The sequence below is a fragment of the Apodemus sylvaticus genome, chromosome 7 (assembly GCF_947179515.1).
Source record: "Apodemus sylvaticus chromosome 7, mApoSyl1.1, whole genome shotgun sequence".
In the NCBI taxonomy this organism is placed as follows: domain Eukaryota; kingdom Metazoa; phylum Chordata; class Mammalia; order Rodentia; family Muridae; genus Apodemus; species Apodemus sylvaticus.
Genome location: NC_067478.1, coordinates 5,491,738 through 5,507,772, shown reverse-complemented (window position 1 = coordinate 5,507,772; position 16,035 = coordinate 5,491,738). Strand labels below are relative to the sequence as shown.

The following is a 16,035-nucleotide window of genomic DNA, read 5'->3' as shown; positions in this document are numbered from 1 at the left end:
AAAATCAACTAGTCAGCCCTTTCTATCCACGGGTTCTGTGTCTGTGGATTCCTACCCATGGTCTATGGATTTGATATCTTCAGATTCAACTAATTTTGTGATCAAAACTAATTTTTAAATCTGCATATGTCCTAAGCATGGGCAGACCTTTCCCTTGTATTTATTTTCAATGGCATGATGTAACAATTTCTGTGGTGACTGCACTGTTGTAAGTATAGAGATGATTTAAAGTATGTGGGGGCTGGGGAGATGGCTCAGTGAGCAAGGGCGCCTCACTCTGCAAGTGTCAGGACCTGAGTTCTAATCCCCAGCATTCATGTAAAAAACCATGTATAGCCACGCATGCCAGTAGCCCAAGCATAAGGTGAGGAACAGCGTAGCTGACTCTAGGTTCAGTGAGAGACCCCGCCACAAGGCAGTAAGACACCACACACACACACACACACACACCACACATGAGGGAGATCTCTGTGTGAAATACGGGGCAGATATCAACCTCGTGACCTTTCCTGTTTCTCACCAAATGCTAGCTCCATCTGCTGAGAAGTGGGGTTTGTTTGTTTGTTTGTTTGTTGTCCACAAAGTAAGAATCAAGTGGGGAGAAAAGATGATAGCATGAAGTAGGAGAGAGGAGACACAGCTGATCTGTCACTGACCATCTCAAACATGGCAGAGTGTGGCCGAGCTCAGGTCTCCAATGCCATGCTGAGGGTCCCCTCTGCCTCTGGGCAGAGTGGCTTATCAGGGCCCCTGGTGGCAGCATCAGGGGAGGGAGGAGGAGCAGAGAGCTTAGGTGACAGTCATCTCATCATCCATACAGTGAGTGAGTCAGAGCCTGCACAGAGGCCTTGGTGTCCCATTCCAACTAGGTGCCGGGGCCTCAAGGGAAGGGTTACAAGAAAAACCAAACGTCCCTGCTTGTCAAGCAAGAATCCAGAATCTTAGGATGGAAAGGCCTTATAGGAGTATGAGGTTTAGGAACAGCTTTATCCAGTCCCCGTCTCAGCACTTATTGTGTTACTCAACCACTCTCTGCTACTTAGTGATCCTATGAAGAAAATGGAAATGTTGGCCAATGACATGACTCAGTGGGTAAAGGTGTTTACTGTGCAAACCTGACGGCCTGAGTTTAATTCCTGGGACCTCCAGGAATAAAGGAGAGAACGGACCACACAAAGTTATCCTCTGACCTCCACATGGGTGCTGTGGCCAAGCCCTACCTTAACATCATTCTCTCAATAATAACATAGTTTTAGAAATGTAAGAAACTGTCTTAGTCACTGTTATATTGCTGTGAAGAGACACCATGACCAAGGCAACTCCTATAAAAGAAAGCATTTAAGTGAGGGCTTGCTTTTAGTCCCCTATCATCATGGCAGAGAACATGGCGACATACAAGGTACTGGATCTGTAGCTGGAAGCTGTATCCTGATCCACAGGCAGAGAGATCTCTGCTTGGCATGGACTTTTGAAACCTCAAAGCCTTCCCCCAGTGATATGCTTCCTCCCGAAAGGCCACAGCTTCTGATCCTTCTAATTCATTCAAATAGTGCCATTCCCTGCTGACTAAGCATTCAAGTATATGAGCCCATTGGGACCATCCTTACTCAAACCACCACTGGCCTTGTGGGAATACAGTCCAGGTACTGGGGAGCTTGGGTTGTGGATTCCCTGGGACTTGGTGGCCAGGCAGTGCCCTAAGCTGAATTGGTGAATTCCAGGTAAAAATGAGAGATAATGTCCCAGAAACCAAGGTGTAAGACATCCTGAGGAATGAAACTGAAGTTGAGATCTGGTATACACACACATATATACATACATATACATACATACAGATATATACATACACATATATATACACATGTACATACCCATATATACATACACACACATATACATACACACAGGTACATAACCACACACATATATACACACCCATATACATACACACACAGAAACAAAGTAGACATTAAAACCTCTGGTTATTTCAAGAAAATGTATCCATTGGCCAAAGCAAGGTAAACTGATGCCAGAAGTGAGCACTTTGCACATAGGAGAAGGAGCCAGGCTGGGATGTCCATTCCCTTCCCCACCCCTGGCTCCCCACCCCCACCTCCCACTCCCTACCCCTCACCCCCCTGAGCCAGTGGGAACTTTTCCCATTATCAGAGAACCTCATGCCACACTGGGGCCACAGGTCATGTTCAAGAACGAAGCAAGCTGTGTTCTTCCGAGCAGTGTGAGACAGGTCTGTGCTATGCCTGGTGGCCCCTGGTCCTCTTCATAGAAACTGACTGGCCTCAGTGTCCCTCAGAAGTTTGACCCCAGCCCAGAAAAACTACTCTCAAAAACTGACTGAGGACCAACCTGTCCCTCAGGTTCTCCTCATATGCACGGCTCCCGCTCACCTGCCTGTGCCCTGCACCTTCCCTTTGTCCCTTTGTCCCTGCTCTGTCGCTTCTTCTTACCCTAGCTCTCTTCACAGGGCTTCTTCTGACTAGCCTGTGAAAGGCAACCACCGCCTGGCACTGGGGGGCCATCTCACTAAGGGTTTAGTGACCCATTGATGCGCATTTACCAAAGCTTGTTACTGTTATGGGTTTGGTTGGCTGGGCATCAATTACTACTTCAGTGGAGGGGCCAGCCGTGAGCCTTCACTTCTGCTTAGGGAAATGCCTGCTGTGAGTCTGTAGATGAACTGAAAGATCAGGTTCTCCTCTTCCCAATGCCTCTTCCCCTGTCCTTCCTCCCTCCTCTCAGCCTCTCCTCCCTTCTCTCATTGCCACATTCCACCCTGGTCCAGGCGAGCAGTGTCTCCCAGGGATACCCACTTCCATCCTGCCTACCTAAGTCTCTGCATGGCGGATGAGGGAAACCTCACAACTGTGAATAGGATTATACCACACACCCTCGGAAGCTGTATTCTGGCGTGCCTTTGCCCAGCCACTGAAATCAGCCACCGTGAATCTGTAAAATCCTTCCTCCTGTCACCACTGGGGGCCTGGCGGCCGGCCTCTCTGACATCTTCTTACTTTAGGCTGCCCCTTCCCCACTCGCCAGCTTTCTTCTCTGGAACTTCCAAACCTTCCACCAAGCACTTTCTGGAAACGTCTTCCTTCTGGTGCCCAGTGTGGAGGGTGTTGTCCTGCCCTCTGCCTAGAAGCCATGTCTCACTCCAAGACTCTCTAGCCCACTGTCCTCTGTCATTACCTCTCTGTGCTCAGACCCAGTGATGGTCACACTCTCTCCTCCCAGGGGTCTCTGGTTCTCCTCCAGTTCATTTGTCTGATGCCTTGATGTGAACTTCATTCTCCCTCCCTCCCTCTCTGTCCCTTCAGGCCTGTGCCCATCGTTGGAAGAACATCTACTACGAAACAGACCACATCCTGCCCCATGGAGTCTGCTACCTCATCCCTTCCAACCTCCAGGGCAAAGGCAAGGTGCTGATCCCCTGCTATGAAGGTGAGCTTGGGTCGGTTCTCCCTCAGTGCTGTGCCCTCCTTGCTGGGTAACTTCAGCAGCGCCCCCCCCCCACCCCAGCCTCTCCCTCACACCAGTGCCTCAGCATCTCTCTGGCATTCCACACGCTGGTGTGAGAGCAGAGTTACCTGTCCCCAGATTGACTCTGGCATCAAAGTCATGTCCATGGGAGAGGCAACTGTAAAGGGGATGGCGGTCCACACCCTGCCCAGCCTTGCTCCCACCACAGAGACCATGGTGTTCTTTGCAAAGTTCCAGAGAGAAGGTTTAGCCAAGCGATCCAGTGGTTCTCTTAGGTTCCTGGCACTGCCAGATGCTGTAGGGCCTTGGGAAACTTACTATCTTTTTCTGGATCTGAGTTTCTTATCAGAAAGGCCAGGAACTAGTCCAGGTGATCTCTAGAGCACCACTGCAATACCAGGATGGTCACTGGACTTCCACAAAACTCCTGGATATTCTAGACTGTGGGAAGAGAAGATCCAGTATCTATGAAGCCATAATGTGCCAGAAATTGACCAACCAGCCCCACATTCAGTTCTTATGACATACACTTCTGACCATCCTCCTCAAGTGTCCTAGAACTGGACAGAGAGCAGTCCTTGGGTCTGGACAACACTTGGTATCAGTCAGCTATCACTGCATCTTCATCCATGCCAAACAATAATAAACATGGATTATTTTTTATTTGCACAGCTCCACACAGCTCTGGTTATAGGTTCAAGTCAGGTCCATTCCACATGTTGCTTTCTGAGACCATGAGCTATGTGGGATGTGCTGTGTGAGCACGGGGTCACTAGGGGTCTTCTATGATGCCTTGCTTAGAATGGCACATTCTTGGGGGAAACTGAGCCAGCCATTTTTGAGGCATTTGACTCTGAGCTTTAGATGCTTCCTTTGGTGGTCTGCACTCCCTCTTTCTCTGACTTAGTTCTGGAGAGCTGAGAACAGGAGGCTTGCTGATCCCCTACTATGAGCAGAAGGCAGGGGATTTTTGCTAAGAGCAAAAGGCTGTTGAATTTTTAATTGCTTCTCACATATGCTTTTGGAAAGAGGTCTCACTGTCCTGGACCACACTGCCCTGTGCGTCCCTGGGCTTTCTTAGGCTTTGTACTTGTGGTCACCAAGAGGGTTCTGACACTTTCTGAACATTGTAAATAACTTTTGTTTCATATGGTGGTGGGGAACCCCAAGTAGGGCATTCTGTGAACTGTTCTCTACAGAAAAGCCGGCAGGGAGCTGAGCTGAGGCACAGAGCCTCTTCCTGTGTGAGGGTAGGCTGTTTTCATACCTTCATTCTTTCTCTGCTTGAGGCTGGGCCAGATGGGGAGATTGGACTCTGGCCCCGTTCATCTCCATATTGTCCTAATGGGATGGAAAACTCCATCCTAAAAACCCATGATATAGCCACGGGTGTAGCTCAGTTGGTAGAATGACTGGCCAGCATGCGTGACGTTCTTCGATTTTATCCTCCAGGCTAGCTTGGGTACACGAGCCTCTGTCTTGAATGAATAAATGAATGAATGGATGAGTGAATGAGTGTCATCAGTCAAGCAGCAGAGAACATGAGCCCCAAGCCAGGGCATTTGGTTTTCACCCACCTGTCCAATCCTTTCCACATCCTATACAGCTCACTCACTGGTCCCCAAACCCAAAACATGGAATATGCCAGCCCACCCGTGTCAGCTGAGCCTGTAGCTGTATAAGAGAGCAATTAACATCATCATCATTCGCTGTGAGGAACTGAAGTTGTTCCGCAGAGGTAGCTGACAGATGCAGGGCTCCGCTTGGGAGCTCAGAGTCCTCCTGCAGGACTGGCCTAGGTTTCTTTGCTTTGCATATTTCTTTACTCCATGAGAGTCAAATGGAGCCAGAGAAGATTTGATCAGAGAATGTATTAGCAAGATGTTTGCTCCCACCTGACTTTTCTTCCTTAAGGACACATACACATATTCAAATTTGTACTCTGGGAAAAAAACAAGAGCAAACCCAAAACAAAACAAAACAAAAACCCACCACAGTAAGGAGAGGGGCTGGTGTAGGGAGGCTGGAACCAGGAGCAGCTGCTTAGGAAAGCAGGGGACTGGACAATGGTTCTGTGTTCTTGGATCTGTAAAATGAGAGGGGTGGTGATGCTCAGATTTCTCCGGAAGACTGAGCTAGTGGGGGGATTAGGTGGGAGGCAGGCCCTCAGTGAGAAGGCCCTGTCCTGTCCTGTTGGTTTTGGAGATCTCTACTTCCCTGTTTTGTGGTCTAAACTAAACCAACTTTGGCTCCTAAAACAACCATTATTTTCTCTTAATGTGGAAAATCTCAGTGACGCAGGCTGCCTGTTCCAGGTGGGGATCACATTATGATCAAAGACAATGGAAGCATTTAGAGTTTGATAGGACCTTTTCAGATGTCATCTAGACCAGCTTGCGGGGTGTATAAGCATGGATTGTAAGTCTGAGTTTTCACTGTGCGGAGGGTGAGTAACGTGCCGGTTGGAACAAAGCCCAGGACTCCACATGCCAGAGCCGGAGTCCGGCCTCTGCAGCTCCCTCTCATTAACACCACTGCTGATGAGGATGTAAACTCTGTGTCCAGCTTAAGCGATCAATACTTTTGAGCTCTTAGAGCAGTGCCTGGCATGTATCCGCTAGCATGCTATACGCTGAACATATTGCATATGGTGATATGCTTGCTATATGCCAGTGAGACAGGCACTAAGCAAGGTTTATGAGCCGTTATAAGGCGACTGACTTGTGTTAAAGGAATAGAACTAGTTTAGCTATGTAAAGTGGCTGATGACCGTCAGATAGAAATAAACCAATACACAGTCCCAGAAGAGAGAGCAATGGAGCATTGTGGGTAGAATAAAGAAGAGAATGGAGTATGTGAGGAGAGAATGGGAACCAGTGGGAATGGGGAAGGGATATTGGAGAGTAAGAGTGGAGAAAGGGATACCAGAAAAAGTGTGTACTAACATACACGTGAGGAATGGGGAGCTGGCTCAGTGGGTAAAGGGCTTCCCATCCAAGTGAGGACCAGAGTCTAGATCCCCATATAAATGCCAGGTGAATGTGGCACACCCCGGAAGGCAGAGACAGAGAGGTTCCCCACAGAAGCCTGGCTACTGAGACCAGCTATTTTGGTGAGCGCTGGGTTTGATTGAGAGGCCCTGAATCAGGGGAAATGCAGAAGAGCACTTGAAGATGATTTCTGGTATTTATCTTGGGCCTTCATCTGCATGTACACACACATACACATGCACACATGCATGCACATATGCACGTGTACACATATACATGTGGAAAATATACATGCTTGAAAACATCATGATTAAACTTATTTTTTTATAATAATTAGAACATGGGTTAAAGATATAAATCTTCCAGTTGTATCCAGTCAAGGAAGCATCAAGACAGGCTTATTTCATTTTACAATTGAGGAATTTGGAACCTGCTTAAGGCTTACAGTCTGCTGATGTCAGGGAAGTGAGGGACCAGGGCACTACAGTGGAAGTCACAGCAGCCGGCACAGGGCAGGGTCGGGAGAGACTCCTCCTTCCAGATTTACTTTCTGTGCAATGGTGACAAATTGCATGAGGGCTGAGACAGGCTTGATGGGGTGGCTGTACCACACCAGCTCCCTCGGTGTGGTTAAAGGTCTTATCAGCACAATGCACACTGGCATGCCTCCACTTTTCTGCAGGCTGTTCTAGGGAGATCACGACAAATCCCAGAGGGCCGTGCTCACGGAGCCTGCCTGGTGCTCTGTAGTGGTGGCTTTTTCTTGGGCTTCTGGAGGGTCAGTGGTACAGATTCCTGAAGATTGGAAAGTGGGTTTGGTAGACGAAACTGGGTCAACTTTCTACAATGTCTTGAGTTTTTTTTTGTTTTAAAAAAGGTTTCATTTTTAAGTATCTCTGTGTCTTTGTGTGTGTGTGTGTGTGTGTATGTGTGTAGTGTGTATATATGTAGTGTATGTATGTGTGGGGTGTGGTTTATGTATGTGTGTGTGGTATGTGGTGTGATGTGTGTGTATGGTTGTGGTGTGTGTATGTGTGTGTGTGTATGGTTGTGATATGTGTGTGTGTGTGTGGTTTTTGTATGTATGTGTGTGTGTGGTGTGTGGTTTGTGTGTGTATGTATATGTGGTATGTGGTATGGTGTGTATGTATGTAGTGTGTGTATCTGTGGTGTGTGGTTTGTGTGTGTATGAGTATGTGGTATGTGGTATGTGTGTATGTATGTGGTGTGTATATGTGTTTATGTGTGTGTATGTGGTTTGTGTATGTGTGTGTGGTATGTATATGTGTTTATGTGTATGTATGTGGTTTGTGTATGTGTGTGGTGTGGTGTGGTACGTGTGTATGTGTGTGTGTGTGGTTGTGGTGTGTGTATGTGTGTGTGTATGGTTGTGATATGTGTGTGTATGTGTGGTTTTTGTGTGTATGTGTGTGTGTGTGTGGTGTGTGGTTTGTGTGTGTATGTATATGTGGTATGTGGTGTGGTGTGTATGTATGTAGTCTGTGTATCTGTGGTGTGTGGTTTGTGTGTGTATGAGTATGTGGTATATGGTATGTGTGTATGTATGTGGTGTGTATATGTGTTTATGTGTATGTATGCGGTTTGTGTATGTGTGTGGTGTGGTGTGTGTGTATGTGTGTGTGTGTGTGTGTGTGTGTGTGTGGTATGTGCTACGTGTGTACCTCTGTGTATGTATGTGAATTTGAGTGAAGGTGCCTTTCTGACTGGGTCAGATTTCCTGGAGCTGAATTTGCAGGTGCTTTTGAGTCCACTGAATTGGGCGTTCTGTGAAAGCAATGCACAGTCTCGACCACTGAGCCACCTCTTGGGTCCCTCAAGCTTTTGATTTCTTCAAAAACACTGGTCTTGGGTTTGGCACAGGGCATCTTCTCATGGCTTCTCAGCTGTTTCCTGTTGGATGGGAGAGGCTGTCAGAGCATCCCGTTGGAACCAGGAAATAGAGAAGGAACTGGAAATCAAAAATGACCAGGGCATAAAATCAGATAAATTCACATCCCTGCAGCAACACGTCGAGTTTACACCTGTCTCAACCACGGACAGTGTCATTGTGCCCATGTGTTGTCTTTGTAACACGTGTGGGAGAAGATAAGAACTTAACAGGCTGACTTGGGTCTGTAACAGATCACCAGAAAAACAGTGATCACTAGCAAACGTTTGCTACTTGAATATACTGGGACACTTCTAAAAGAGTTATCTTATTTTAAATCATCTCTCTCTCTCTCTCTCTGTATGTGTGTGTGTGTGTGTGTGTGTCTGTGTGCGTGTGTGGGCATGTACATGTGAGTGCAGTGCCCTTGGGGGCTGGAGGTCAGAGGTATCAGATCCCCTGAGCACCACACCAGGGTATTTAAAGCCTCTCCAAACTAGAGCCAGTACATGTGATAAAATCAAGTACAGATACTTCTTTTGTCCTCTATCCTCGAACCCACCAAGGCAAGAAGCCAGAACTCAGCATGAGACTAGAAGCAACTCATGTTTTTTATTGTGATGGGGAAAAAATATCTCATGAGTCTGGCGTGACTTGAGAGCAGCCTAGAAGGATTACAAAAACTGAGAGAGGGGCCCTTAGAGGAGCAGTTGGTAAAGGCCCATGCTGCCAAGCCCCAGGCCACACGTGGTGGAAGGAGAAAATTGATTCCCATAAGCTGACCTTTGACCTCCACATGTGTGCAGTAGCATGTGCACATGCCCTTGCCCTGCCAACAAGCAAACAATAAATAAATAAATGTAGATTTTGTTCGTTAGTAGCACTGGCGGCACCGTTCTATTTCAGGATGTGGTGGCAGCAAACATTCACATAATCGACAGCTTCTGCTCCTCCGTTCTCATGAGGTGGCGCTGCACGAGCTTGAAAAGTCTGCGCGTCCTCTCCTGTAAATTGGGAATGATCATGACAAGGGATTTGGGGGTGCTTTAAGTGCGATTAACTTTCAAGTCATATAATTGTCTCAGAAGGTGTCCAGTGGATACTTCTTTAGTCAACTGATAATCAAGGGCAGTGCTGCATTGCCTTAAAATGATCTGAGGGGCCTGGAAAGGTTTGTCATTTTTGATTGTGGGGTCAGGTCGCACCATGGAGCTGGGACTGGTCTTACATTCTCTGTGCACCTCCCTCAGCCTCCCAGCTGCTGAAGCTACAGGCATGCACCGCTGTGCCTGGATTATATTAAATAGCCTTGAAGATCTTATCTGTGTAATCCAGTTGTGAATCTGCTCCAGTTACTACAAAGGATCTGAGGCTGTGTGCAAATGTTCTTAAATCTGAGTTTTAAGGGTTTGAATTGATCACATTTTATTGTGCTTTAAAACTGATTTCAATTCTCAGAGCAGCCGAACGTTTATTTCCCATGTGCATTTCTTAAGGCCGTGGTCATTCCCAGTGTAAGAACCAGACCGAGGCATTCAATTGTGAAGACATTTTTTTCCCTCTTCTTAATGCTGAAGGGCAGGACCCCACAGAGGATAAAAATCAATTATGATCCATTTATAAATCAAAAGCAGTCGAGCTTTGGATGTGCATTTCTTTTGTTTTTAGAAGGAATTGTAAAAGGCCAAGCACATCCACTTAAAGATTCGAGAAGAGGCCCCTTCCATTTTTATTAAATAATGAGCTCTGCCTTTACACAGGGCATTCTGTTTTCCAAAGAGCTTTTACAAACATTACCTCACTTAAATAAATATGGTGAATTAAACAGTAAGATGCTACTCAATATTTTATAGTTAAGAAGAGGGTCCTGGGGCTGGAGATATGGCTCTGTTGGTAAAATGCTTCTTGCAAAGGCATGAGAAATCTGCTCAATCCCCAGAGTCCATGTTTTTTAAAAAGCCAGTTTCAAAATGCACACCTGTATCCCAGCTCTGCAGAGGCTCAGACAGGAGGATCCCTGGAGTTCACTGCTCACTAGCCAGAGAGCCTAGATAAACAGAGGGCTACAGGTTCAGTGAGAGACTGGTCTCAGAATAAGGTGAAGGGTGACCGAGGAAGACCTGGTGTTAGCATCTCACCTCCACATACATGGGTGCACACACATCACATACATGGGTGCACACACATATGCATCCACACACTCACACATACTTATAGTCTCATATATATACACTCACATGTACACACATAGTCACTTACACACATTTATGCACACACAGTCACAGATTCATATATACAGACACTCACACACACTTATGTACACACACTTACACTCAGTCTCACACTCACATACTCATGCATCACAGTTTTGCATACACAATCATATACACTCATGCACACATCGTCACACTCACATACTCACACACTCACACTCAGTTTTATCTACACACTCACACAATATACACCCAGTCAGTTTCTCTCACTCACACACTCACACATACTCATACACAGTCACAGTCTCACACATACTCACACACACTCACACACACACACAGTCATACACACTCATACACACATTCACTCAGTCTCATATACACACTCACACAGGCATATATACAGTCACAGTCTTTCTCTCACACACACACCCATGCACACACACATAGTCACAGTCTCACACATACACATTCACACACACTCACACACACTTAGTTATACACACTCATGCACACACACTCATACTCAGTCTCATATATACGCTCACACACTCATGCACATACACAGTCACACATACACAAATGTAGACTGGCTCTATAGGACAGTCAGGGCTGAAAGGAGAAGGTGAGAGGTCTCTGAAAATGCCCCTGGGATTCATGGGAGTCTAAGTTTCTTCTTGGAGCCAAGACCTTTAGACAAAAATGGACCCTATACCTCAAATAAGTTTTCACACATTGTGCAGGATTACTGTTTAAACGGTACCTTCTAACATTACAGATGCCCGCAGTCTCTAAGTCTCTTAAAAGTGTCTGTCTGTGTGGCTAAGCATCTAGATGACTGTCTGAGAAGCACCCAGATCAGAATTTACCTGACAATAAATACCTTTCGGGTGCTAGGAGGTGGGGTGGCCACTTGAATTTGTAATCATACTTAGGAACCCGGCGTTTTGAGGTCGCTGTTTTTCTTGATGTTTTGTGAGACAGAGTCCCTCTGTGTAGCTCTGACTGCCCTGGAACTCACTGTGGAGGCCAGGCTGGCTTTGGACCTGGGGTGATCTCCCGACTTTGCCTTCTGGGTGCTACAATTACTGGCTTGTGTACCTCTGCCTGGTCAGTGGTCATATCCATGAGAAAACTGATCCAGGGGAAGTTGATGAAGGTCTTGCTGAGAGTGTATTAAGCACAGGGAGGGTTGTTGGCCCTTAAAGTACAGCGTAGGTTTCCTAGATGGCCCGTGTCTGTTGGCACGCTGATTCCTTTGTGATCAATGAGGACACAGGGAAAGACCTCCGGTTACTACGTTAGGAACCTGATGGCTTTTCAGGACATTATAGACTTTTAGGATCACACTTCAGGTTTTTGTTTGTTTGTTTTGTTTTGTTAGATGTAGTCTGGAGGCAAGCCCTGCTGTCCCAGAGAGTAGGCAGCATTAGCCTGGTGAAACTCAGCCAGAGGCGGGTCTCCTGTGCAACCCGGGTCCTCTCAGTCTCCCACACTCAGCTTGGTGGCTCTGCTGCCCATGTTCTATCACTGGTATGACGTGAGTGTCTCAGCCACAAGGTTGACTGCTACTCAGTTCTCCGCTGGAGCGCTCACTGAAATGTGACTGTCTCATGGCCAGGGCTGCATTTTCTGGAGGGAGAAAAAGTAACCCAGTGCACACCAAGCTGAATAGATACTTGTTATACAGCTTGGAGGCTGATGCTTCTCAAGTGGGAGGAGACGGAATCTTGCTTTCTAATCCTGAGTGGAAACAACCACTAATGGGTTAAAACAATGTTTATTTTATTTTAAGTGTCTGTGTGCCCGAGTTTGTGTGTGTATGTGTGTGTGTGTGTGTGTGTGTGTGTAGGCAGGCATGTGGGTATGAGTCCAGTGCCTGTGACTGCCAGAAGGGGTGTCAGATCCCCTGGACCTAGAAGTCTAACTCTCCCACTGCTCTTAACTGTTGAGCCTTCTCTCCAGCTGCCTTTCCTTGTAATTTTTTTATTGCAAAAAATATACATAACAATGAACATTGTAACCATTTTTGAAGTGTGCCTCATTCTTATTCACCCTGGGCAGCCATCTGGCCACCTCTCTCCAGAAATCGTTCATGGTTCCTATCTGAAACGGTCCCCAGTCAACACCAGTTTCCAGTCTCTTTCTTCTCTAGCTCCTGGCAAGCACCAGCCCACTTTCCACAATATGGGACTTGCTAACTTCATTTAACGGGGCCTCCTCAGGATATACTCTATGTCATAGAATGTATTAAAATGTCTTTCCATTTCAGGGCAACATAATATTCCTTTGTAGCCATACAGTAACCTTTTAAACAACCCATTTACTTATGATGGTAAGCCTTCCTCTGGAAAAACAGCTTGCAAGGTGGCAGAAATGGGTGAGATGCCAACAGCCCCACCCTTCGCTGCTGACTGAGGCTAACATGGCAGCCGGGTGGCTTTAGCTGAACTGCTGGCTGTGAACAATGGCGTCCTGACCTGCAAAATGAATGCAAAAGGTCAAACTATTACATATTCTCTGTAATTCTTCTCTTCCCTTCAAATGCCCTTCTTGCTTAACTGCTTGGTGCAGCTGGCTTTCAGGGGGTGCCACAGCCCACTCGGGAACTGTTTCAATAAGTTTTCCCTCTTCCTCTCAAACCTCACTATTTATAGCAGAACTCTTATCTCCCACGTAGACGGAAGTCGGTCAGAGCGGAAGGTAGTTTATCTTCTCTTCCCTTTGGGGGAGGTAAATGCTCATTTTATTACTAATGACCTGTCCACTAATAAGCATGGACCCCTAAATTTTTGCTTTATCTTCAGTTACTGAGAGATTTATCACTCCTTGGTGATGTTTGGAAGTAATTTAAGGCTGGAAAGCTATTTTCCCAGATACTTATTTTCTAGCTGAGCTGAACAACTGGAAAATGACTTTGAGATCATTGTGTTAGGACTAGTTTTGAGCGGGAGACAGCTCTGACATTAATGTGCCTACTGTGTGAGCATGAACTGACCAGATCCTTGGCACCCACATAAAGACAGGGGTGGCACTTCCTGTCTGATACCTGCATTGGGATGGGAGACCCATCAGCCATGCTAGCCACATTAGTGAGCTCTGTGTTCAGTAAGAAATGTTGCCAAAAAATAGAAAGCGGTTGAGGAAGACACCTAAAGTAAACCTTTGGTCCCCCCATGTGCATACAAGGGTAAGGGCAACTGCACACACGTGCACACCTACACACTAGCTTTGCCATTTCTAAACATAGAGCTATCATATGAGTAGTATGCTATCCTATTTCTGTCTGTATATATGAAGGACTCTACACCCACAGGGACATCTGTATATCCAAGGTATAAGACTGACTAGATGCCAATCAAAAGAATACACGCAGAATGTTGTATATACATATGTACATACACGTGTGTATGTGTGTGTGTGTGTGTGTGTGTGTGTGTGAGTTGGGCCATTAAAAAGTGAAAATCTGTCATTCAATACAAATCACATAGAGCCTGAGATCATCATTTGAGTGAAATAAGTCAGACTTATAAAGACAAACTGTACGCTTATGTTCTTTGTGGGTTGTCATAAGTAGTTTCTGTCAGCTCAGCACAAACCTAGCCATAAACCGGAAGCAAGAATCTCAGTGAGGAACTACGTCTCTCAGCCTGGCCTGTGAATAAGTCTGTTCCTTGGTTGCTGGTGGATGTGACTCCAGCCTAGTATGAGCAGTGCCTCCCCCAGGGGTGGGGCAGGTGTCCTGGGCTGTATAGAATGGCCCTGAGGAAGCCAGGGGAGAAGCAAGTCAGTGGACAGCAGCTCTCTGTGTTCTCCGCTTCAACTCCTGCCTTGTGTCCCCCTGCCTAGGCTTCCGTAGGTGATGGGCTGTGAGCTGTAAGATGAAATAAAGCACTTTTCTCCTCAAGCTGTTTTAGGCCGGTGTTTCGTCACAGCCACAAACTAGGTCCTAGAATTCTTTATAGATCATTCATTGGTCACCCCCTCCCCCTTCCCCAACACACACACACACACACACACACACACACACACACACACACACACAGAGAGAGAGAGAGAGAGAGAGAGAGAGAGAGAGAGAGAAGGAGAGAAGGAGAGAAGGAGAGAGAAGAAACAATTAACTGGCTTTGGACAATCACACTTCCTTGAACATGTAGTTGAAAATGAGAGTCTTATGGAAAATGTATGTACCACTGATTTAAGCATCCCGTAGCATCCGGTTTAATGGACTTCTTTCTTTCTTTCTTCCTCTCTTCCTTCCTTCCTTCCTTTCTTTCTTTAATGTATGTGAGTACATGGTTGCTGTCTTGAGATACCCCAGAAGAGGGCATTGGATCCCACTACAGATGGTTGTGAGCCGCCATGTGGTTGCTGGGATTTGAACTCAGGACTTCTGGGAGAGCAGTCGGTGGATTTCTAACGTCAGTTATGATTCAGTAGCTTCAGGGTAGACTGTGGCCATTTGAAACTCTTGTTTCTCTTCATGTTGGACTTGCCTTCTGTTCAGACACGGTTTGTGAAACCAGCGGCTAAACCAAGAAAATTGCTACCACACGAACTAAAGTGTGTGTTGCCAGCCATGCAAATCAAAGCCACCCACATTGGAGACATCTCCACACTGCTTCCAGGTCCTCTCGCTTAGCCCTGTCTTTAGTGGCCTCAGTTTCCCTGGGTCAAACAGCTGGGCACAGCACAGAGAAGGAGAGCCGCTGCCCAAGAGTCTGTTTCTCCTGCGTCATTGTTCATTTGTTTGAGGCCGACAAATGCCCTGTCCTGTGACAGCGGGAGGGCTCTAGTCCTTCGCTGTCCTCTCCGTGAGGCTATGGCTGTGGGGATGAGGAGAGACTAAGAGAGCAGGCCCAGGGTCACCTGGGCCCACTGCGTTTGTGTTTGTGCAGAAAGGGTCTTCCTGGGAACATAGGAGGCTGGAGGTCTTCTCCAGCTCCTCCTGGGTCCTCCATCCTCTGCTCCCTGGACTGTCCAGTGGAGACAAGGCTGTGCCTCATGTTTCTTGGGCTCAGCTCTCCTGGGATCAGCCCCTTGCCCCTGGCTCTACCCAGCTCTCTTCCATAGCTTTGTGTAAAGGGCATTCCTCCAACTCAGTTGCAGATAAGCAGAACAGAGTGGCTTAAGTTTCTATTTGAGAGAAGATGTTAAATATGTGCCTAGATTAGCACAACTCTCTGTGTACTAGATCCTTAGCATCAGACACTCATTGTCTCTGAGTTTGTTTAGTATTATAGACACAGTGTCACATGTTGCTCATAATGAGCTTGAACTCATGATCCTCCTGCCTCCACCACCTGAATGCTAGGGTTTCAGACATGTGCTGCCACACCCAACTCACAAGGAGCCCAGGCCTTTAGCACGCACACAAGCACTCTACCAGAAGAACTACATGCCCAGCCTCATGATGTCTCGTCTTGTTTCATGTTACTGAAAA

At 46.8% G+C, this 16,035-nt stretch overlaps 1 protein-coding gene across 2 annotated transcripts in view; it reads left to right on the top strand.

The window, feature by feature from the left end:
- Itga9 (integrin subunit alpha 9) overlaps positions 1-16,035 on the top strand; it is a 292,483-nt gene that overhangs the window by 25,406 nt on the left and 251,042 nt on the right. For both annotated transcript variants that reach the window (XM_052187013.1, XM_052187014.1), the window contains exon 4: positions 3,339-3,462. In XM_052187013.1, coding sequence (XP_052042973.1) covers positions 3,339-3,462 — 124 coding nt within the window. The remainder of the gene's footprint in view (positions 1-3,338; positions 3,463-16,035) is intronic.